Source organism: Portunus trituberculatus, chromosome 44 (assembly GCF_017591435.1).
Source record: "Portunus trituberculatus isolate SZX2019 chromosome 44, ASM1759143v1, whole genome shotgun sequence".
NCBI classification, from domain to species: Eukaryota; Metazoa; Arthropoda; class Malacostraca; order Decapoda; family Portunidae; genus Portunus; species Portunus trituberculatus.
In genome coordinates, this window is record NC_059298.1 from 17,418,902 (window position 1) to 17,443,257 (window position 24,356).

The following is a 24,356-nucleotide window of genomic DNA, read 5'->3' on the forward strand; positions in this document are numbered from 1 at the left end:
GGGACTCCATCCGGACCGTAAGCCTTCCGAGAATCAAGGCCAGAGAGGGCCAGGAAAACGTCTTTATAAAGAATTTTAATTTTAGGGATGAAGTAGTCAGAGGGTGGAGGAGTAGGAGGAATATGCCCAGAATCATCCAAAGTTGAGTTGGTAGCAAAGGTTTGAGCGAAGAGTTCAGCTTTAGAAAAGAAGAGACAGCTGTAGAGCCATCTGGATGAAGTAAAGGAGGGAAAGACGAAGAAGTAAAGTTGTTAGAGATATTATTGGCTAGATGCCAGAAATCTCGAGAGGAGTTAGAATTGGAAAGACTTTGACATTTTCTATTGATGAAAGAGTTTTAGTAAGTTGGAGAATAGATTTGGCATGATTACGGGCAGAAATATATAGGGCATGAGTTTCAGCAGTTGGATGGCTACGGAACCGTTTGTGAGCCGCCTCTCTATCATTGACAGCACGAGAACAAGCAGAGTTAAACCAAGGCTTTTTAGCTTTAGGGTTAGAGAAAGTATGAGGAATGTATAGCTCCATGCCAGAGATAATCACCTCTGTTATGCGCTCGGCACAAAGAGAAGGATCTCTGACATGAAAACAATAATCATCCCAAGGAAATCAGAATAGTACTGCCTTAGTTCCTCCCACTTAGCAGAGTTAAAATGCCAGAAGCACCTCCGCTTAGGCGGGTCCTGAGGCTGCACTGGAGTGATAGAACAGGTAACGGAAATTAGATTGTGGTCGGAGGAGCCCAACGGAGAGGAAAGTTTAACAGAGTAAGCAGAAGGGTTGGAGGTTAGGAAAAGATCAAGAATGTTGGGCGTGTCTCCAAGGCGGTCAGGAATACGGGTAGGGAACTGCACTAGCTGCTCTAGGTCATGAAGGATAGCAAAGTTGAAGGTTTGTTCACCAGGTTGGTCAGTGAAAGAAGATGAAAGCCAAAGCTGGTGGTGAACATTGAAATCCCTAAAATGGAGATCTCAGCAAAGGAAAGTGAGATAAGATGTGCTCCACCTTGGAAGTCAAATAGTCAAAGAATTTTACATAGTCAGAGGAATTAGGTGAGAGGTATACAGCACAGATGAATTTAGTTAGAGAGTGACATTGAAGTCTTAGCCAGATGGTAGAAAATTCTGAAGATTCAAGATTGTGGGCACGAGAGCAAGTGGTGTCGTTACGCACGTATGCGCAACATCCAGCTTTGGATTGAAAATGAGGATAGAGCAAGTAGGAGGGAACAGAAAAGGGGCTGCTGTCAGTAGTCACAGACAACTGTGTTTCAGTTAGGAAGAGAAGATGAGGTTTAGTAGAGGAGGTGGTGTTCCACAGATTGAAAATTAGAACGAAGGCCACGAATGTTGCAGAAATTGATAGTGAAAGTATTAGATGAAGTGTCAAGACACCCAAGGTCGACAGCAGAGGGCAGTCCGACCTGGGGACATTTATGGTCCCCTCCCAGAGGGGACTCCGAGGCAGGGCGTGGTGAAGCCATTATTAAATTTTGATTTGAAGAGTGTAAAAGTGTAAGGTGTTGTAGTGTAGTGTAGGAAGTAGTAGAAGTTGTCTTTAGAGGGCAGGCTGCAGCTGCTCAATTGTATAAATGAGACCACAAAGGGAACCGGGAAGAGAGGACACGGGAATCACTCAGTCTGCAGCACTGCCTACATCCCGTAAGTACCTCTCCTGGAGTATTCCACGGAAGGTCACCTGTGATTTCAGAAAAGTCTAGCAATAACTTTTTAAGATCAGACTGTTGTGAAGGAAGGTGTTAAGGAAAGAAACGCCTCATCAAGGTTGGACATGATTTGGCTGTTTGAGGGGCGTCCTTTAAGTGACGAGAAGAGGAATTCGATGTCGGACTCTTCCTCGGGGGGCACAGTACCAGACTCCTTCCCTACCAGACATACAGGTACAATGCGAGACAAGTCGTCCTCTGGTTCTCTGGAGTGGTAAGGTTTCATTAGGTTGATATGATCTAGTTGGGAATCCTTACGACGGTCAGGAGTGTGGACCACATAATTTAATGGACTTAGTTTTTGAGCCACAACATAAGGTCCCATGAACTTACTGTGAAGAGCATTGCCTGGAGTGGGGAGAAAAAGCAAAACCTTGTCTCCTGGTTTGAAACTTCTCATGACAGATTTGGGAAGAGAATTCTGTTGCGTTTTAGTTTGAGATTTGAGGAAGTTTGATTTAGCAAAAGATCTGACTTCACTGATTTTATTCTTAAGGTTACTGATGTAGTCAGACACACTGGGGCTTGAAGGAGTATTTTGAGTAAACCATTGATCCTTTAATATTTTGAGAGGTCCCCTGATCTGTCTACCATAGAGTAATTCAAAAGGGAGTAACCTAAAGAATCTTGAGGAGATTCTCTTAAAGCGAAGAGAAGGAAAGAGATACTTTCTTCCCAGTCTCCTTGATGCTCCAAGCAATACTTCTTCATCATGGATTTTAATGTTTGGTGAAACCGCTCCAGACAGCCTTGGGATTGGGGGTGGTAAGCCGAGGAGGTAACATGGTCGATGTTTAGCTCATTCACTATCTGTTGGAAAAAATTGCTAGTGAAATTGCTACCCTTGTCAGACTGAATTTGTTTTGGAATTCCTACTGAGGTGAAAAAATGTATTAGATGTTTTACAATGGTCTTTGATGTGACTACCAGGGTACCTGGTAGTGGGATCCATGAGGGTTAACAAATACTGATTCCCTTGTTTGGTTTTGGGTAAGGGCCCTACGCAGTCTAGAATGATCTTTTCGAAGGGCTCCATCTGAACTGGAATAGACGTCAGAGGAGCTGGCACAAGGCGTTCGTTAGGCTTACCCACAATTTGACATATATGACATGTTTTTACATAGTGTGACACATCCTTTTTCATTCCTGGCCAAAAAAAATGTTGAAGAGCTTTCTTGTAGGTTTTTTGGATGCCTAGATGACCTGACAATCCATCATGAGCTAGTTCTATAATGACTGGTCTTACAGACAAGGGGATGACAACTTGATGCGTTTCTGACCAGGTGTCTAGTCGTTTCAGTTCAGGAGGTCTGTAGGCACGCATCAGGACTCCTTCCTGATAATAAAAACAAGGCAATTTAGACATCCTTTGTCTCACTGGCAACATGTCTGATCTTAGCCAAAGTGAGATCCTGTTCCTGACCATTAATCAAATTATCCTTTGAAATGATGTTATTGTACAAGTTGTCAGTAGCGGCAATCATTGGTGGAGGAGGTGATGAAAGGGCAGGGGACTTGGACTGAGACCTGGTGACTGCACACACTGGGAAGAAGTGAGGGGATGTTTCGTCCAGGGTCTTAGTGGGATTTTCTGTTAAGGGAGAATCAAGAACAATTAAGTTTGGAACAGCCAAGTTACCCGCAAGATCATTACCCAGTACAAGATGTACCCCCAGTACTGGCAGTTCACCAGGTTTAATGGCTACCTCAACCTCTCCTGAAATGAAAGGGCACTGTAAGCTAATTTTAGCCAAGGGATAAGAGAGCTGTGATTCGAGACCTGTAAGGATCACCTTCTCCCCAGTGAAAGCCTGCTTGATGTTAGGGATGACATCTTCCCTTAAGATGGATTGGGCAGCACCTGTATCACGTAGAACCTTGACATTTATTGCCTTGTCTTTACCATCAGTCAGGGACACTTTACCTTGATACATGTACGAGTCATAAAGTTCTAGAGGAGAGTTGACAGCGTTAGCTAGGGCCACTGGTTTCTTGTTCTCAAATGTGTTAGGTTTAGGGGCCACAGAAGAAAGTTGACGTTGAGAGGCCTTGCAATTTGGGTGTCTAGATTTTTGGATCATGTGTCCTGGCTTCTTACAGTATGTACACCAGGGGGAATTATATGCACTTGGCGAGAATCCGGTTGGCTTACCACCCGCGCCCCCAAAACCTTCCCCAAAGGAGGACCTAACATTAGATAGTGAACCACGACCTCTACTACCCAGGGATCCCATCAACAAAGCAAACGCATCAGCCACTTTAGCGGCAGACATAAGATCACTCTCTCCCCGTTCTTCCACATGCCTCAGAATATTAAAGGGTAACTTGTTCTTCCATTCTTCCAGGACCATTAGATTGAGCAACTCCGAAAAGGTGGTAATGTTAAGGGCGGCTAACCATTTCTTAAATTGTCTTAGTTTCTCACTAGAATTCAACATAGGTGTGAGAGTCTGGTTTTACATACTTTCAGAACTGTTGTCTGTATCCATCAGAAGTGATAGAGTAGGCATCTAGAATGTTACCTTTGATCTCTTCATATTCTACCTCATCACTAAGGCCGTTGTATACCCTATAAGCTTTTCCTACTAGCTTAGGGACAAGGAGAGACACCCACTGATCCTTGGGCCATTTATTCCTATTAGCAATGCTCTCAAAACCGTGAAATGACCCGTCAACATCAGATTCATCAAAAGGGGGGGAACTAGCGGAGCAGCTGTAGCAGGATTAAAGCTTGCTAACTTTTTCTTTATATCTATTTCTTCCCCTCTAAACTTAGCGTCATTTCGTAGGGCTAACTCCTGAATTTCTAACTCTTTCTCCTGCCTTCCAAGTCGTAACTGAAATTCTCTCTTCTTTTTTTTCCCGTAGTTCTCTCTCTTTATCTTTATCTTCTTTTTCTGTCTGTAGTTGCATTTGTTTTTCATGCATACGGTATTCTAGTTTAAGCTTCTCAATTTCCCATTGACTTATCCTACTCTTATCCTGTTCTTCCTGGGGACTGTGTATTATAGTCCTCATAGAGGCTGACATGGGAGTTAACTCTTCTATGGCATTTCATAGCAACTGACCTTCTTGCACTAGATGTTCAACAACTACATTCTTAATGACCTCTTTAGTCATCTGAGACGTGATGGGAACATCAAAATGTTTAGCAATGGTCTTCCATTGGACCTTCTTTATACTGTATTAGCCTCTTTAAGTTGTTCCAGAGAAGGGTCGGCACAAAAATCTTCAACGTTAAACTGAGCGAAAGCCATGTTAAATAGATGTTAAACAACACAAAAAAAAAAAATGATAAGCGAATTACTTAAGTGAGGAACTTGGCAGAGTGATAATAAAGGCAACCTTGGAAATTACCTAGATTATACTTAAGTAAACACTTATGAGTACAATCACTAATGAGGGGTAAACTAGAGAGTTACGGCATTAAGAGGGACTTGAGAGTGAGGAGCGAATTGTACTGAGACTTGTTATTGATAAGGAGGCGGATTAGTCTGAGAGACTAGTTAAAATGGCCGATTCTAACTAGCGAGAAAAATGATCAGCGAAGTGAGGGGATTGAGGGTTCGCATGAACATATGATGATCCCAACACTTGGATAACACTTATTACACACCTGCCTATGTGCAAAAAATAGAGATAAGTGCTATCGGTGAACACGCCTTTCTACCTGGTTTCCTGCTCTACCTCTGCTATGCGATACCAATGAAAGTCACGAAGCACGTTTAACCCAAAAGGAGCTACTTGATCGCACAAAGGTAAATTTAAACCACACGCAGTAAATCAAGTCAAAAAAAAAAAAAAAACATCAAAGTCACAACACCACAGAAACACAAGCAATCACAGAAAAAAAGTCACTGGAAAAATGGAACACTGAACATGGGTTATAATAGTCCTGTCACGGTCGCCAATTGTTACGTTCACCGGTTAAACTGGTAAGATTGGCATCGGGGAGCTGGTGAAAAAAAAAAAAAAAAACACTGCAGGTTCAACTGGTGAGGAAATGCAAAGGGGGCACTTTAAAAAGCTATTTTAATAACCCATAATGATATTGACACACATAGATATAACATGAAACATGAAACACAGATATATAACATGAAACACAGGAAAATGACATACACATATACATATAACACAGTAATAAATACAACAAAGAACCCAACTTAATAGCTAACAATAATCCTAATCCCATATAGAGGCAATGTGGAAAACACGGGACAAGGGGAAGTGATACTTATGCGGTGTCGCAGTGGTGAAGTGCTGGGTGATGGTTGATCCCACGGTAGACCTAAGAGGCGTTGTGTTCACTGGTTGAGGCCTGGACCTCAACTTGACTTCCAGAAAGCCAAGAGCTGGCTTAACAATTCTGGTTGAGTCCAATGGGGCCGCGTGAATCCAACTTCGGGACAGTAGCGGAGCTTCATGAAACGGTGACGTGGAGGGTTCATGAGACGGTGGCGTGGAGGGTTCACGAGACGGTGACGTGGAAGGTGAGGCGGAGAGGTGGCGAACGAGGTAACAAGCGGAGGAGGTGATGGTAGTAGAGTATGTTACGGGCGGGCCGTAACAAAGTCCTCCATACAATTTTGTCTCAGTTAATCCCCACGATGTCAGGCTTGTTTTTTTTTTTGTTTTTTTAATAATCATTCAAATCTAGTTTTGCTGTTAAAATACCGATTACATTTGTGTATGTGACTTTTAATTCTCTTCCTCTTTTACAGTGATACTTGTTTCTCTTTTGTTCTCCCTCCTTGTGTACCACTTCCTCAGTCTCATGTCTTTGACCTTCCTGTAGTAGCTCATCCTCTGCTCTGCTGTTGTTTGAAATTTTTTCTTAGGCTGTTTCCCATAGCTACCTGAGTTTACCTCTTTCCTCTTCATTTAGATTGTGTCTCAACCATACATTTTTATACACTTCTTTCCTTCCCAGTCTCTATGGGCCAGCCAGGATTTTCTCAGTGCCTGCTTGTGATCTTATTCTAATCTTTAACGAATGTGTTTTTCCCTCCTCGTATTTTCTTAGTCCATACACTTCTCCAATTTCTTCACTCAATCTCTTGCCTTCTTCATCATCTTTCACCTCCATCACTACTTTCTCAGCCTACTTTTTCTCATATTCTTCTCTTTCATGTCCAATTGGCATAACTTTTTCCTTTAATCCAAAGATAAAAAAGCACTTTTCCTTTTCCACAGTAGCTATCTCCAACCAAATTTTTCTTTTCCTTAATTACCTTAACTACCATTTTGGCAACCTCCCATTCCCTTTCCTTGGCTGATTTTTCTAAAATCTTTTTAAGACTACTTCCTGCTGATCCTGATCCATCCTCCAACAATTTTGCTTTTCACTTATTTTCCTCACTTGATCATCATTATCTTCCATTTTCTTTTCATTAGCACAAACTTTGTTCTTCAGGTTATCATTGTTTTTCTTCAACACTTCTGTGTTTGCCTTCATGATCTCATTGTCCTTTTCCACGGTTTTAAGCCTAGCCATCAGGCATCAGGTCTTCCACTAGGTCCTCCAGGTGTATGATGCTCAATAAACTCTCTCTGGTGTTACAGTCATCATACCTATCTTCCAATCTGAAGCTTGAGAAATCATTTCTAGCGAGTTCTACTCTTTCGCTTTGGGTAAACAAACACTCCTCATCCATTCTGGTTCTCACTTTGTTCTTTGCTCCTTTTTCCATCTTGTTGATATTTTAACCCTGCCATCTCGACAAGACAGCACTGAATCTAGCTCTCACCTTTAGTTTACACTTTAGGTAAAGGATATTCTTGGTGGCTTGAAGTAATATCGAAGTGGAGCACAGTGTGCACGTCCATCTCATATCACGTCTGTCTCATGTGTGTGTGTGTGTGTGTGTGTGTATTTACCTAGTTGTATTTACCTAGTTGTAGTTTTACAGGGCCTGGGCTTTATGCTCGTGTGGTCCCGTCTCCATATCTACACTTATCCAATTTTTCTTTAAAACTATGTACACTCTTTGCTGATACCACTTCCTCACTCAAACTGTTCCAAGTCTCAACACATCTTTGCGGGAAACTAAATTTTTCAACATCTCTCAGGCATCGTCCCTTCCTTAGTTTCTTACTATGCGATCTTGTGCTTCTAAAGTCATATTCTTCTCTCAGGATCAGTTTCTCATTATCCACTTCATCCATTCCGTTAATCAATTTATAAACTTGTATCAGATCCCTCTCTCTCTCTCTGCTCCAAGGTTGGTAGATCCATTGCCTTTAGTCTCTCCTCATATGCCATCCCTTTAAATTCTGGAACCATTCTTGTAGCCATTTTTGTAGTCTCTAATTTTCTTATGTGTTTCTTTTATGGGAGTCCACACAACTCCTGCATATTCCAATCTAGGTCTTATTTTAGTACTTATCAATTTCTTCATCATTTCCTTGTCCATATAGTGAAATGCTACTCCAATATTCCTTAGCAAATTATACGTCTCTCTGAAAATTCTATCAATATGGCTAACCGGTTGATTATTTTCTTCCATTGTCACTCCCAAGTCCTTTTCCTTTTTACTTTTCTAGTTCTACTCCATCTCCCATCTTATAGATTCCCACTGGTCGTCTTTCACTTTTTCCCATTTCCATGACATGGCTTTTGTCCACATTGAATTCCATCTCCCATTTTTGCTCCATTTCCAGATCTTGTTTAAGTCTTCCTGTAGTATTTCACAATCCTCTTTTGTTTAATGACTCTGCACAGTTTCGCATCGTCCATAAACAGATTTATGTAGCTGTTCACTCCTCTGGCATGTCATTTATATATACGAGAAAAAGTATTGGTGCCAATACTGACCCCTGTGGCACTCCGCTGTCTACTGTTCTCCACTTGGACTTCATATCTTTAACTATCGTCCTTATTTCTCTCCCCCTTAAGTAATTCTTCATCCATCTCAATGTGCTTCCTTTTAAGCCACCCTTCTCCTCTAACTTCCATAGTAATCTTTCATGTGGCACTTTATCAAAAGCCTTTTTTAGATCTAAATAAATACAGTCAACCCATCCTCTCTCTCTTGTACTTTATCAACTATTCTAGAGTAGAAACTCAATAAATTTGTCACACATGACCGACCTTTTCTAAAACCAAATTGGCTATTTGATAATATTTTGTTGTCTTCAAGAAACTCGATCCATTGCTTCTTTATTACTTTTCACACATCTTGCATATTACACTAGTTAGTGATACCGGCCTGTAATTTAAAGGTTCTTCCTTCCTTCCGCTCTTATATATGGGAACCACCTCAGCTCTTTTCCACTCCACTGGCACTGTTCCATTTTCTATTGAGCATTTTATGATGTTGTATATTGGACTTGCTAGTTCTTCCCTACATTCTTTCAGTATTCTGCCTGAGACTTCATCCGGTCCCATTGCCTTTTCCTCATCCAATTCCGTCATCAACTTTTTATTTCAAGCTTGGTTACTTTAATCTCTTTCATATAGACAGTCTCTATTACCCTGTGGTCTTTCAAATTTGGATTCCTTAGTAAAGACCTCATGAAATTTACTATTTAACAGTTCTGCCATACTTTTGGGTCTTCCACCATTCCGTTTTCTCCTTTTAACCTTTCTATTGTTTCTTTTTGTCTTATTTTTCCATTTATGAATCTGTAGAACAATTTTGGTTGTTCTTTACATTTTCGACAATGTCCTTTTCATAGTTCTTTTCTTCTTCCTTTCTCACCTTAGCATATTCATTTCTTGCTGTTTTGAAGTTTTCCTTATTTTCTGGATTTCTCTTTCTTCTCCACCTTTTCCATGCTCCATCTCGTTTCTCCTTTGCCCTAGCACATCTTGCATTAAACCAATCTTTCTTTCCTTCTTCTTTAGGTCTATATTTCGGAACATATTCCCTGACCCCAGTTTTGTATATTTCCAAAAATAAGTTATATTTCTCTTGAACCGTTAATGAGTTTTCCATCTCCTCCCAGTTTATGTTTTTAAAATAGTTCTTGAGATTCTCAATATCAGCCTTTCTGTAATTTAATCGGTCTTCTATATCCATCTCTAATATTACATGGTCACTCTTTCCCAATGGGCACTTGTATCTTATATCATCGTTAATTGGTATATCCCTTGTAAAAACTAGGTCTAATCTTGCCGGCTCATCGTTTCCTCTGAATCTTGTGTTTTCCTTTACTCTTTGGACCATCAAATTATCTATCATTAGGTTCAGGAATCTATCTCCCCAGGCATCTTCCCCCATATCACTTTCATAATTTTCCCAGTCTACCTCCTTACAGTTGAAATCTCCTATCAATATCACTTTTCTCCTTTCCTTAATGATTCTTGTAAGACTCCTTATTGTGTCATCTATCATGTCTCTATATTCTTGGTTAGTCCATGAGTTTGTTTTGGTGGCACATATGTTCCAATGATTGTTAACTCCTTTTGTTAATATGCATCTTAACATACAGTATTTCTGATTTTCCTTCCCAAACTCCACTTGATTTACCACTATCTCCTTCCTTAACATCATCATGACTCCTCCTCCTCCTTTACCCACTCTGTCTCTCCTCCATATATTATACCTTTTATCTATGTCTATTTTCATTGCCTCATTTAACTTTGTTTCCACCAGGCATACAATATCTGGTTCTTCTTTCTTTATGTAATCTCTTAATTCTAATTTACTAGATAAAATCCCATCTATGTTTGTATACATCATTTTTAATCTCTTGTTCTTATCATTTTTAGTTAAACTTGCTCCATTCTTTTCTCTTCTTTCTCTTTTATATACCATTTCCTTATCCTGTCTGTGTGTATTTACCTAATTGTAACATACGGGAAAAGAGCTATGCTCGTACTGTCCCGTCTCCATATCTACTAATGTCCAGCTTTTTCTTAAAATCATGAATATTCCTTGCGTTGACCACTTCCACGTCTAAACTATTCCATGCTTCTACCCTTCTATGAGGGAAGCTATATTTTTTCACATCTCTCCTATAAGTGGCCATTTTAGTTTTTCCCATGCCCTCTCGACATTCTTTCATTCCACATACACAGATCTTCCCTATCCATTTTTTCCATGCCAATCATCACTCTGTATATTGCTATCAGGTCTCCCTTTCTCTTCTGTTTTCCAGGGTCGGAAGTTGCATTCTGTTCAGTCTGTCTTCATAAGTCAAATCTCTTAAGTCAGGCACCATTTTGTTGCAGCCCTCTGTACTTTCTCTAGTTTCCTTATGTGTTTCTTTAAGTTCGGAGCCCACTGTATTGTTCCATATTCAAGCCTTGGTCTTATCATTGCAGTAATTATTTTCTTCATCATTTCTTCATCTAAATATCTGAACGCACTCTTATGTTCCTCAATAAGTTCAATACTTCTCCAATTATTTTGTTTATATGTCTCTCTGGCGATAGGTCATTGGTAATTGTCACCCCAAGGTCTTTTCTTCATGACTGGTTTTATGTCTTCATTTCCTATCTTGTACATACTCCTGATTCTTCTTTCACTCTTGCCAAACTCTAATTTCTTGCATTTTGTCGTGTTGAACTCCATTTGCCATGTACAGCTCCATTTCCATATTCTGTCCAAGTCTTCCTGGAGTAGTTCGCAATCTTTGTCACATCTCACTTTTCTTAACAATTTTGCATCGTCTGCAAATAGGCTCACATAACTGGACACCCCATCCACCATGTCATTTATGTAGACCAAAACATTACTGGTGCCAACACTGATCCCTGTGGAACTCCACTCTCCACCAAGCCCCATTCTGATGGTCTGTCCTTAATTATTGTTCTCATTTCTCTTCCTACCAAAAGTCTTCCATCCATTTTAGTAAACTGCCATGCACTCCTCCTACCATTTCAAGTTTCCAGATCAGTCTCCGTGTGGTACCTTATCAAAGGCCTTTTTTAAATCCAGATATATTCCATCAGCCCAACCATCTCTTTCCTGTATTACATCTATCACCCTCGAATAGTAACATATCAGGTTTGTCGTGCATGAACGCCCTTTTCTAAAACCAAATTGACACTCACAAAGTATGTCATTTTTCTCCAAGAAGTCTGTCCATCTATTCTTCACCACCCTCTCAAACATCTTAGCTACCACACTTGTAAGTGACACTGGTCTATAGTTCAATGGGTCTCTCTTGTTACCTGATTTATAAATTGGGACAATGTTAGCTCTTTTCCAGTCTTGGGGCACTACACCTTCTCTTAATGAGGCATCAATTACTTCACAAACTTTTTCTGCCAGTTGCTCCTGCATTCTCTTAAAATCCATCCTGATACCCCATCAGGTCCCACAGCTTTTCTCACTTCTAAACTCCCATCATATTCTTGATCTCCTCCACAGTTACTTGAAACTCCTTCATAATCCCTTTCTGTTCCATTACCAGTGGTTTGTCAAAAGCAGTCTCCTTTGTGAATACCTTCCAAAGCATCCATTCATAGCCTCTGCCATTTCCTGGGATCCTCACTGCATACTCCATTTACTTCTAAACTTTCAATACTTTCTCTATTTTTGATGTTGTTGTTCACATGTCTGTAAAAAGCCTTGGTTGGTCTTTACATTTATCAATTATATCCTTTTCTTGTTTCTTTCTTTCTTCTCTTCTAATCAACACATATTCATTTCTTGCTCTTTTGTAACTTTCCCACTGCTTAATCCGTCTTTTCCTTCTCCACCTCTTCCATGCATCCTCTTTTCTTGTTCTAGCCTTTTCACATCTATCGTTAAACCAGTCCTGCTTTCCAACTTCTCTATGTTGTCTTATTGGTACAAATTTTTCTCACCTTCTTTGTATATTTTTATAAATTCCTTCCACTTTTCATTTGCTCCTTAGCACTCTTGAATTTCATCCAATTTGTCTCTTGAAAGAATTTCTTTAGGTTTCCAAAATCTGTCTTGGCATAATTCCATCTTCTCACTTTATATTCTTCATTTCTTCTAGATTTCTCTTCATCTATCACCTTGAACTCCAAAACTGCATGATCACTCTTTGCTAAAGGGCACTCCACCCTCATCTCCTCAATGACCATTGGCTCTGTACTAAAGACCAAGTCCAGTCTTGACGATGCTCCCTCTCCTCCAAACCTAGTATCTTCTTTGACCCACTGAGTTAACACATTTTCCATTGCCAGTGTCAATAGTGTATTTCCCATGTTGTCTCTGATCCTCCATTGACCAGTCCTCCCAACACACCTCTTTACAATTAAAATCTCCCATCATTATAGTTCGTTCACAGCCACCCAACATTTCTTCCAGACATGTTCCTGTATCTCTTATCATTTCTTCATATTCCTGTACTGACCATGCATTTGTCTTAGGTGGTACGTACACCACTATGTAGTGCCTCTTTTTCCTTCATTAGTTTCTGCTCTGATCTTTAGCACTTCTGCCTTTCCCATACCTTCTTTCACTTGATCCACCTTTATATCTTTTTAACCAGCAACATCACTCCTCCTCCCATCTTACCTACTCTATTTCTTTTCCAAACATTATATTTCCTTCTCCAACCATCATCAGGTCTTCTCCTCTCTCAGTTTTGTTTCAGTAAGACCCACAATATCTGGGTTCTTGTCCCTCAAGTAATCGTTGAGTTCTAAATCCCGATATCACTCCATTTATGTTGGAATACATTACATTCCGCTCATACGTAAGTTTCTTTAGTCCTTTCTTACTGTACTTTTCTGGGTTATGAACCACTTCCTCAGTCTCATATCCAAGATTCTCCAGAAAAACTCTTTCTTCTCCTCTTCTGTCCTCTCTTCATTTTTTTTCAAAGTGTGTGTGTGTGTGTGTGTGTGTGTGTGTGTGTGTGTGTGTGTGTGTGTGTGTGTGTGTGTGTGTGTGTGTGTGTGTGTGTGTGTGTGTGTGTGTGTGTGTGTGTGTGTTGTATTTACCTAGTTGAAGTTTTACAGGGCCTGGGCTTTATGCTCGTGTGGCCCCGTCTCCATATCTACACTTATCCAATTTCTCTTTAAAACTATGCACACTCGTTGCTGATACCACTCCTCACTCAAACTGTTCCAAGTCTCAATACATCTTTGCAGGAAACTAAATTTTTTAACATCTCTCAGACATCTTCCCTTCCTCAGTTTCTTACTATGCGATCTTGTGCTTCTAAAGTCATATTCTTCTCTCAGGATCAGTTTCTCATTATCCACTTCATCCATTCCGTTAATCAATTTATAAACTTGTATCAGATCCCCTCTCTCTCTCTTCTCTGTTCCAAGGTTGGTAGATCCATAGGTTTTAGTCTCTCCTCATATGTCATCCCTTTAAATTCTGGAACCATTCTTGTAGCCATTTTTTGTAGTCTCTCCAATTTCCTTATGTGTTTGTTTATATGGGGGATCCGCACAACTCCTGCATATTCCAATCTAGGTCTTATTTTAGTACTTATCAATTTCTTCATCATTTCTTTGACCATATAGTGAAATGCTAATCCAATATTCCTTAGCAAATTATATTTCTCTCTGAAAATTCTATCAATATGGCTTACCGGTTGATTATTTTCTTCCATCGTCACTCCCAAGTCCTCTTCCTTCTTTACTTTTTCTAGTTCTACTCCACCTCCCATCTTATAGATTCCAACTGGTCGTCTTTCACTTTTTCCCATTTCTATGACATAGCTTTTGTCCACATTGAATTCCATCTCCCATTTTTTACTCCATTTCCAGATCTTGTTTAAGTCTTCCTGCAGTATTTCACAATCGTCCTTTTGTTTTATGACTCTGCACAGTTTCGCATCGTCCAAAAACAGATTTAAGTAGCTGTTCACTCCCTCTGGCATGTCGTTTATATATATACGAGAAAAAAGTATTGGCACCAATACTGACCCCTGTGGCACTCCGCTGTCTACTGCTCTCCACTTGGACTTCATATCTTTAACTATCGTCCTTGTTTCTCTCCCCCTCTAGTAATTTTCTATCCATCTCAATGTGCTTCCTTTTAAGCCACCCTTCTCCTCTAACTTCCATAATAATCTTTCCCGTGGCACTTTATCAAATGCCTTTTTTAAATCTAAATAAATGCAATCAATCCATCCCTCTCTTTCTTGTACTTTATCAACTATTCTAGAGTAGAAACTCAATAGATTTGTTACACACGACCGACTTTTTCTAAAACCAAATTGGCTATTTGATAATTTGTCGTCTTCAAGAAACTCGATCCATTGTTTCTTTATTACTCTTTCACACATCTTGCATATTACACTAGTTAGTGTAATATGGTTCTTCCTTCCTTCCACTCTTATATATGGGAACCACCTCAGGTCTTTTCCATTCTACTGGTACTGTTCCATTTTCTATTGAGCATTTTATGATGTTGTATATAGGACTTGCTAGTTCTTCTCTACATTCTTTTAATATTCTGCCTGAGATTTCATCTGGTCCCATTGCCTTCTCTTCATCTAATTCTGTCATCAACTCTTTTATTTCAAGCTTGGTTACTTTAATCTCTTTCATATGGACAGTCTCTCTATTTCCCTATGGTTTTTCAAATTTGAATTCCTTAGTAAAGACTTCCTGAAATATACTATTTAACAGTTCTGCTATACTTTTGGGTCTTCCACCATCCCGTTCTATCCTTTTAACCTTTCTATTGTTTCTTTTTGCCTTATTTTTCCATATATGAATCTGTAGAACAATTTCGGTTGTTCCTTACATTTTTCGACAATATCCTTTTCATAGTTTCTTTCTTCTTCCTTTCTCACCTTACCATATTCATTTCTTGCTGTTTTGAAGCTTTCCTTATTTTCTGGATTTCTGTTTCTTCTCCACCTTTTCCATGCTCCATCTCTTTTCTCCTTTGCCCTAGCACACCTTGCATTAAACCAATCTTTCTTTCCTTGTTCTTTAGGTCTATATTTCGGGACATATTCCCTGACTCCCGTTTTGTATATTTCCAAAAATAAGTTATACTTCTCTTGCATCGTCTCTGAGTTTTCCACCTCCTCCCAGTTTACGTTTTTAAAATAGTTCTTGAGATTCTCAACATCAGCCTTTCTGTAATTTAATCGGTCTCCTTTGTATGAATCATCTCTATCTTCCTTTCCCTCTTCTATATACATTTCTAATATTACATGGTCACTCTTTCCCAATGGGCACTTATATCTTATATCATCATTCATTTGTATAGCCCTTGTAAACACTAGGTCCAATCTCGCCGGCTCGTCGTTTCCTTTGAATCTTGTGCATTCGTTTACTCTCTGGTCCTTCATATTGTCTATCACTAGGTTCAGGAATCTTTCTCCCCAGGCTTCTTCCCCCATACCACTTCCATAATTTTCCCAGTCCACTTCTTTACAGTTGAAATCTCCTACTAATATCCCTTTTCTCCTTTCTTTAACAATTCTCGTTAGACTCATTGTCATCTATCATGTCTTTATATTCTTGATTGGTCCATGAATTTGTTTTTGGTGGCACATATGTTACAATGATTGTTAACTCTTTTTTATCAATATACATCTTAACATACATTACTTCTGCTTTTCCTTCCCCACATTCCACTTGGTTTATCACTATCTCCTTCCTTAACATTTTCATGACTCCTCCTCCTCGTTTACCCCCTTTGTCTCTTCTCCATACATTATACCTATTATCCAAGTCTATTTTGATTGCCTCATTTAGTTTTGTTTCAGCCAGGCATACAATATCCGGATTTTCTTTCTTTATGTAATCTCTCAATTCTAATTTACTTGATAAAACCCCGTCTATGTTCGTGTACATCATTTTTAGTTAAACTTGTTCCACTTTTTTCTCTTCCTTCTTTTTAATATACCACTTCCTTATCCTGTTTCCTAGAATTTTCCAAAAAAAAAAAAAATGCCTTTTTTTCCTCTTCTGACCTTTCATTATTTTTTTCCCTTACTGCTGCTGCCAGTTCATTGTATCTCTTCCTTTCTTCCTCATTTCTATTTTTCTTATATATATATATATATATATATATATATATATTATATATATATATATATATATATATATCCTTCAACCTTCTGTTTCTCTGAGTTTAGTTGTTCTATATAATATTTCTTCTGTTGCTGCTTGTGATTTTAGTAGTATTTTAATTGGTCTCATTTTTCCTTCTTGATATGGTCCCATTCTGTTTATTTCTTCTATTTCCTCTTCTAAGTTCTGCCTATCTTCGTAATTTAGATTTTCTAGTAGGTCTTTGACTGATTTCATTTCTTGTTTTTCTCTTCTTGGTCTATATTTCATATTTTTTCTTTTATTCCAAATACAATTACACTCTTTTTTTTCTGCAATTTCTCTAACTAGATTTTCTTTTGTCTTGAGGACTCCTATCATTTTGTTTGTCATATTTTCTTTTTTTTCTTTTAGTTGTTCTTGAATCACTTCCTGAAAATCATCCTTATCTTTCTTATGCTTGTACTTCTTTTTTAGTCACATTCTGTACTCCTTCCTCTTCTTTGTTTACTAGATCTTTCAGCTTCTCTTTTTCTTTCTCGGCTTTACCAAGTCCTTCTTCCATCTGCTTCTTGTTGTTAGCTACTTCCTTTTTCAGTTCTTCGTTTTCCACTCTTAGCCTAGCTTCGTTTTCTTCCACTTTTTTATCCTTTCTTTCAGTTTTTGAAACTCTTTTTTCCTGTTCTTCATTCTCTTTCATTCCCACACTCTCCTTTATCCATTTATCTAGTTTATGTTCAATAGTCAACACTCTTAAGTAGTGAAGTATTCGCCGTTTCGAAACCTTCAAATGCGCTCTCTCCCTCATCAACATAGTCATCATCTTCTTTCATTCTTTCTCTAGTCTCATACCTGCATTTTGATGGAATCTCTTCTTTACTCATGATTCTTTAACAGTTGATTTCATGAAAAATGAGTCCACACCTTTCTTGTGTATGTATGTATGTATGTGTGTGTGTGTGTGTGTGTGTGTGTGTGTGTGTGTGTGTGTGTGTGTGTGTGTGTGTGTGTGTGTGTGTGTGTGTGTGTGTGTGTGTATTTACCTAATTGTATTTACCTAATTGTAACATACGGAAAAGAGCTATGCTCGTGTTGTCCCGTCTCCATATCTATTAATGTCCAGCTTTTCTTAAAATCATGAATATTCCTTGCGTTGACCACTTCCACGTCTAAACTATTCCATGCTTCCACCCTTCTATGAGGAAGCTATATTTTTCACATCTCTCCTATAAGTGGCCATTTTAGTTTTTCCCATGCCCTCTCGACATTCTTCCATTCCACATACACAGATCTTCCCTATCCATTTTTCCATGCCAATCATCACTCTGTATATTGCTATCAGGTCTCCCCTTTCTCTTCTGTTTTCCAGGGTTGGAAGTTGCATTCTTTTCAGTCTGTCTTCATAAGTCAAATCTCTTAAGTCAGGCACCATTTTGTTGCAGCCCTCTGTACTTTCTCTAGTTTCCTTATGTGTTTCTTTAAGTTCGAGCCCACTGTATTGTTGCATATTCAAGCCTCGGTCTTATCATTGCAGTAATTATTTTCTTCATCATTTCTTCATCTAAATATACGAACGCCACTCTTATGTTCCTCAATAAGTTCAATACTTCTCCAATTATTTTGTTTATATGTCTCTCTGGCGATAGGTCATTGGTAATTGTCACCCCAAGGTCTTTTTCTTCATGACTGGTTTTATGTCTTCATTTCCTATCTTGTACATACTCCTGATTCTTCTTTCACTCTTGCCAAACTCTATTTTCTTGCATTTTGTCGTGTTGAACTCCATTTGCCATGTACAGCTCCATTTCCATATTCTGTCCAAGTCTTCCTGGAGTAGTTCGCAATCTTTGTCACATCTCACTTTTCTTAACAATTTTGCATCGTCTGCAAATAGGCTCACATAACTGGACACCCCATCCACCATGTCATTTATGTAGACCGCGAACATTACTGGTGCCAACACTGATCCCTGTGGAACTCCACTCTCCACCAATCCCCATTCTGATGGTCTGTCCTTAATTATTGTTCTCATTTCTCTTCCTACCAAAAGTCTTCCATCCATTTTAGTAAACTGCCATGCACTCCTCCTACCATTTCAAGTTTCCAGATCAGTCTCTGGTGTGGTACCTTATCAAAGGCCTTTTTAAATCCAGATATATTCCATCAGCCCAACCATCTCTTTCCTGTATTACATCTATCACCCTCGAATAGTAACATATCAGGTTTGTCGTGCATGAACGCCCTTTTCTAAAACCAAATTGACACTCACAAAGTATGTCATTTTTCTCCAAGAAGTCTGTCCATCTATTCTTCACCACCCTCTCACACATCTTAGCTACCACACTTGTAAGTGACACTGGTCTATAGTTCAATGGGTCTCTCTTGTTACCTGATTTATAGATTGGGACAATGTTAGCTCTTTTCCAGTCTTGGGGCACTACACCTTCCCTTAATGAGGCATCAATTACTTCACAAACTTTTTCTGCCAGTTGCTCCTGCATTCTCTTAAAATCCATCCTGATACCCCATCAGGTCCCACAGCTTTTCTCACTTCTAAACTCCCCATCATGTTCTTGATCTCCTCCACAGTTACTTGAAACTCCTTCATAATCCCTTTCTGTTCCATTACCAGTGGTTTGTCAAAAGCAGTCTCCTTTGTGAATACCTTCCGAAAGCATCCATTCATAGCCTCTGCCATTTCCTGGGATCTTCACTGCATACTCCATTTACTTCTAAACTTTCAATACTTTCTCTATTTTTGATGTTGTTGTTCACATGTCTGTAAAAAGCCTTGGTTGGTCTTTACATTTATCAATTATATCCTTTTCTTGTTTCTTTCTTTCTTCTCTTCTAATCAACACATATTCATTTCTTGCTCTTTTGTAACTTTCCCACTGCTTAATCCGTCTTTTCCTTCTCCACCTCTTCCATGCATCCTCTTTTCTTGTTCTAGCCTTTTCACATCTATCGTTAAACCAGTCCTGCTTTCCAACTTCTCTATGTTGTCTTATTGGTACAAATTTTTCTCACCTTCTTTGTATATTTTTATAAATTCCTTCCACTTTTCATTTGCTCCTTAGCACTCTTGAATTTCATCCAATTTGTCTCTTGAAAGAATTTCTTTAGGTTTCCAAAATCTGTCTTGGCATAATTCCATCTTCCCACTTTATATTCTTCATTTCTTCTAGATTTCTCTTCATCTATCACCTTGAACTCCAAAACTGCATGATCACTCTTTGCTAAAGGGCACTCCACCCTCATCTCCTCAATGACCATTGGCTCTGTACTAAAGACCAAGTCCAGTCTTGACGATGCTCCCTCTCCTCCAAACCTAGTATCTTCTTTGACCCACTGAGTTAACACATTTTCCATTGCCAGTGTCAATAGTGTATTTCCCATGTTGTCTCTGATCCTTCCATTGACCAGTCCTCCCAACACACCTCTTTACAATTAAAATCTCCCATCATTATAGTTCGTTCACAGCCACCCAACATTTCTTCCAGACATGTTCCTGTATCACTTATCATTTCTTCATATTCCTGTACTGACCATGCATTTGTCTTAGGTGGTACGTACACCACTATGTAGTGCCTCTTTTTTCCTTCATTAGTTTCTGCTCTGATCTTTAGCACTTCTGCCTTTCCCATACCTTTTTTCACTTGATCCACCTTTATATCTTTTTTAACCAGCAACATCACTCCTCCTCCCATCTTACCTACTCTATTTCTTTTCCAAACATTATATTTCCTTCTCCAACCATCATCAGGTCTTCTCCCTCTCTCAGTTTTGTTTCAGTAAGACCCACAATATCTGGGTTCTTGTCCCTCAAGTAATCGTTGAGTTCTAAAATCCCGATATCACTCCATTTATGTTGGAATACATTACATTTCGCTCATATGTAAGTTTCTTTAGTCCTTTCTTGCTGTACTTTTCTGGGTTATGAACCACTTCCTCAGTCTCATATCCAAGATTCTCCAGAAAAACTCTTTCTTCTCCTCTTCTGTCCTCTCTTCATTTTTTTCAAAGCCTCCTTTCTCAACTCATTTAACATTTCTCTTTCCTTTTCACCGAGATCTCTTCTCAACCAAATCTTCCTTGTTGTTTCCTGCTGGGCTAGCCTCCATGACTTCTCCACCAATTCATCTACATCCTTTTGTGACTTAAGTTTGATTCTTATTGGCCATACCTTCTCTTGTGAACTTTCCAATTCTATGGAAGTCCTCTATTTCTTGTACTAGGTCTTTTCCCTCCTCCTGCACCACATTAATGATATTATTTATCACCTTTTTTATGTTTTTCTCTCTCTCCATTTTACTCGGTGTCTTATCCTCCTCCACACCAAATATCACCACACATCTCTTTTTGTCTACAGTGTGTGTGTGTGTGTGTGTGTGTGTATTTACCTAGTTGCATTTATCTAGTTGTATTGTACAGTGTTCGAGCGGGGCTCATAGTATCCTGTCTCCATGTCTCCATATATCCAATTTTTCTTTAAAGTTATGCACATTATGTGCTGTAACAATTTCATCACTCAATGCATTCCACTTTTTCACTGTTCCATGTGGAAAACTGTATTTTCCAATATCCTTCACACACTGCCTCATCCTACTCTTTTTTTACATGCCCTCTTGTCCTTCTAGCTTCTTCTGTTACCAGCAACAGGTCTTCCTTGTCTATCTTTTCAATGCCATTTAGTATTTTATACATTATCAGATCTCCTTGTTCACTTCTATCTTGTAAGGTTGGCAGTCCCTCTTCCTTCAGCTGTTCCTTGAGTCTTGAGTCTTAGAACATAAGAAAAGAGAGAAGCTGCAAGAGGCCGCCAGGCCTATACGAGGACGAGGCAGTCCCTGTGTATTTAAGCTACCTAATTCCATCCCTCCTTCCCATCCATGAACTTATCTAATCTTCTTTTAAAGCTCCCTATTAACTCAGCTCTGACGACATGACCACTGAGACCATTCCACTCATCAACCACTCTGTTTGAAAACCAGTTTCTTCCCATTTCTTTCCTAAACCTAAATTTTTCAAGTTTAAACCCATTATTTCTAGTTCTGTCCCCGCTACTGATCCTACGAACTACATTCATGTCCCGTTTGTTAAAACCCTTACACCACTTAAATACTTCTATCAGGTCTCCTCTTAACCTACGTCTCTCTAAGGAATGCAGATTGAGTTTGTTTTAGTCTCTCTTCATAAGGAATATCCCTCAATCCCTGTATCTTTTTAGGCATCCTCCTTTGCACTGACTCCAACAGAGCTATATCCTTCCTAAAATGTGCAGACCAAAATTGTACTGTATAGTCAAGATGTGGCCTGGTCTTGAGTTAGGTAATCCCTTGTGATAAGTTTTTCATCATATCTATGTCCATGAAATGAAGTGCCAATATTATATTAATCATCATTTTAGATGCTAATCCAAATACTATCTTACTTATGTGTTTTTCAGGGTTCGGATTTTCCTGTATAATCACTCTCCGATTTTTTTCCTCTTTAGTCTTCATTATATATTTGTTCCTCTCCCATCAGATAGTTCCATAGCAGTCTTCTCTTACTCTTTCCTATTTCTATTACGTGACATTTCTTGGTATTGAACTCAAATTCCCATTTCTTACTCCACTAGTAGATTTTGTTTAAATCTTCCTGCAACAGCAAACAGTCCTCTCAAGTTTTTATTACTCTTAGCAGCTTTGCATCATCAGCAAACAAATTAATATAACTGTTTATCCCATTGTGAATATCATTTATATATGTCTGGAACATAATTGACCCTTGTGGCACTCCACTAGTTACTTTACTCCAAGATGAGTATGTATCTCTGATCACAGTTCTCATCTCCCTGTCCTTCAAATAATCCCTTATGCAGTCTAAAAAGTTCCTCGCAGCCCTCCTATGCTCTCTAGTTTCCAAAGTTGTCTGCCTTTATTAAAAGCCTTTTTTATGTCCACGCATACTGTGTCCACCCATCCATCTCTGCTTTCCAGTTCAGCTAATAGATGATTCCTGGACAGGTAGAAGGGAGTCGGGTATTATTTTACTTTGGCATGAACAGCAAGTTGGCATTCGTTACCCTTCTCATCTTAAAGACCTTGTTCTTCTGATCAATTTGAACCCATAAATACTTGTCACAAATTGCACCACCACGTGCCATGGACAGGCAGGCACTGAGGAACACCGTTTTGGTGTGTGCGTTCATGTGTGTATATGTTACATTATCTGAGCAAGCGTGATACATTATGATGGTGATTGGTTCTTTTGTTTCAACATGAAACCAGTATTTAGCCAATGAAAAAAAAATTAAAATTAATTCAGCCAATCATAGTGTTGTATTTCAACATGTGGCAAGAGAAGCAGTTCAATTTGAAATATTTGAATCAGTCTTAGGAAGATGTCACCATGTGTTGGGTGTAGCGTCCATTATCTCCTTGCTATTCACCAAAGTGAGCTGTTCATGTTATTGTAAAAATTTACCTAGCCACCTTCTCTCAGTGATGTCTCCAGAGACGAGGAAGGACTGGACACCAATAAGGTAATGACTTCCTATGCATATCTTACCCATTGCAGTTAGGTTGGGTTAGGTCAGGTTAGGTTAGATTAGGTTTAGGTTTAAGTTTATGTTAGGTAAGGTTAGGCTTAGGTTAGGTAAGGTTAAGTTAGGTTTAGGTTTAGGTTGGGTTAGGCTAGGTAAGGTTAGGTTAGGTTACCATACATTTAGGTTAGGTAAAATTAGGTTTAGGTTTAGGTTAAGTAACGTTAGGTTAGGTAAAAATTAGGTTAGGCTTAAGTTAGGTTAGGTTTAAGTTAAGTTAGGTTTAGGTAAGGTTAGGTTTAGGGTAAAGTTAGGTTAGTGTATATTCATTGAAAACCAGTAAAAATATACCACAAAAGAAAAAAAATGTTTCGTTTTACTGTAAACTCGTACCTATATCCACAACAGGCGGGGGTAAGAGGGCGGTGATAAAAAAAAAAAAACTTTCGCATTGAAAAGAAAGTGCATATTTATTCAAAACAGGTAAAAATTTAACATAGGCAAGAGAGTTGGTTTGTTTTACCGCAAAATCGTGTTTCAGTAACCGGGAGGGAGTGGTAAAAACAAATAAAAAAAAAAAAAAAACTACGGATTTCCGACGGAATCGAAGCGTATATTCACTCAAAACAAGTCAAGATCTACTCTAAAAAAAAAAAAAAAAATATATATATATATATATATATATATATATATATATATATATATATATATATATATATCATTCCGAAGTGAGCTGCTCAGTTATTGTAAAAATTTACCAGAGTCGGGGTGTAGGCAACACACAGACAAATTAATGTTACACTAGTTCATTACGAGATATAACATCCTGGAAACGTAAAACACCAACAGGAGCAGACACAAAAGACAACTCACACCGGGACTACAGCAGTGAAGACACAGGACGCGGCGGCGGCTCTTGAACGCAACCCAAACATTGTCACCCTTCACAACGGCACGTCGTTTAAAGATGCCTTTCCCTGTCCCGAAAACAACAACACATATTTCGTTATATATTATCCCATTTCCCCCAAAAAATTGGTCAATCTGAGTCTCTGTATTACTTTTATCTCATCAATAAAAAAAAATCTACCTGTCATAGCCTTCGTAGTTTCTCTTTATTACATTGTACCGCACGTTATACCATTAACTGACAATTGAATGTATTGGCCCAGCATAGTTAATACGATACACAAAAAAAGGAA

General features: G+C 38.9%; 1 protein-coding gene across 3 annotated transcripts in view; it reads right to left on the reverse strand.

The window, feature by feature from the left end:
• Positions 1–24,104, reverse strand: part of LOC123518549 (mediator of RNA polymerase II transcription subunit 27-like) — a 100,037-nt gene extending 75,933 nt beyond the window's left edge. For all 3 annotated transcript variants that reach the window (XR_006678814.1, XR_006678815.1, XM_045279383.1), the window contains exon 1: positions 24,030–24,104. Coding sequence is in view for 1 of the 3 variants with exons in the window: in XM_045279383.1 (XP_045135318.1) it covers positions 24,030–24,089 (60 nt within the window). In the remaining 2 variants the exon portion in view is untranslated. The remainder of the gene's footprint in view (positions 1–24,029) is intronic.
• Positions 24,105–24,356: the final 252 nt, after the last annotated feature.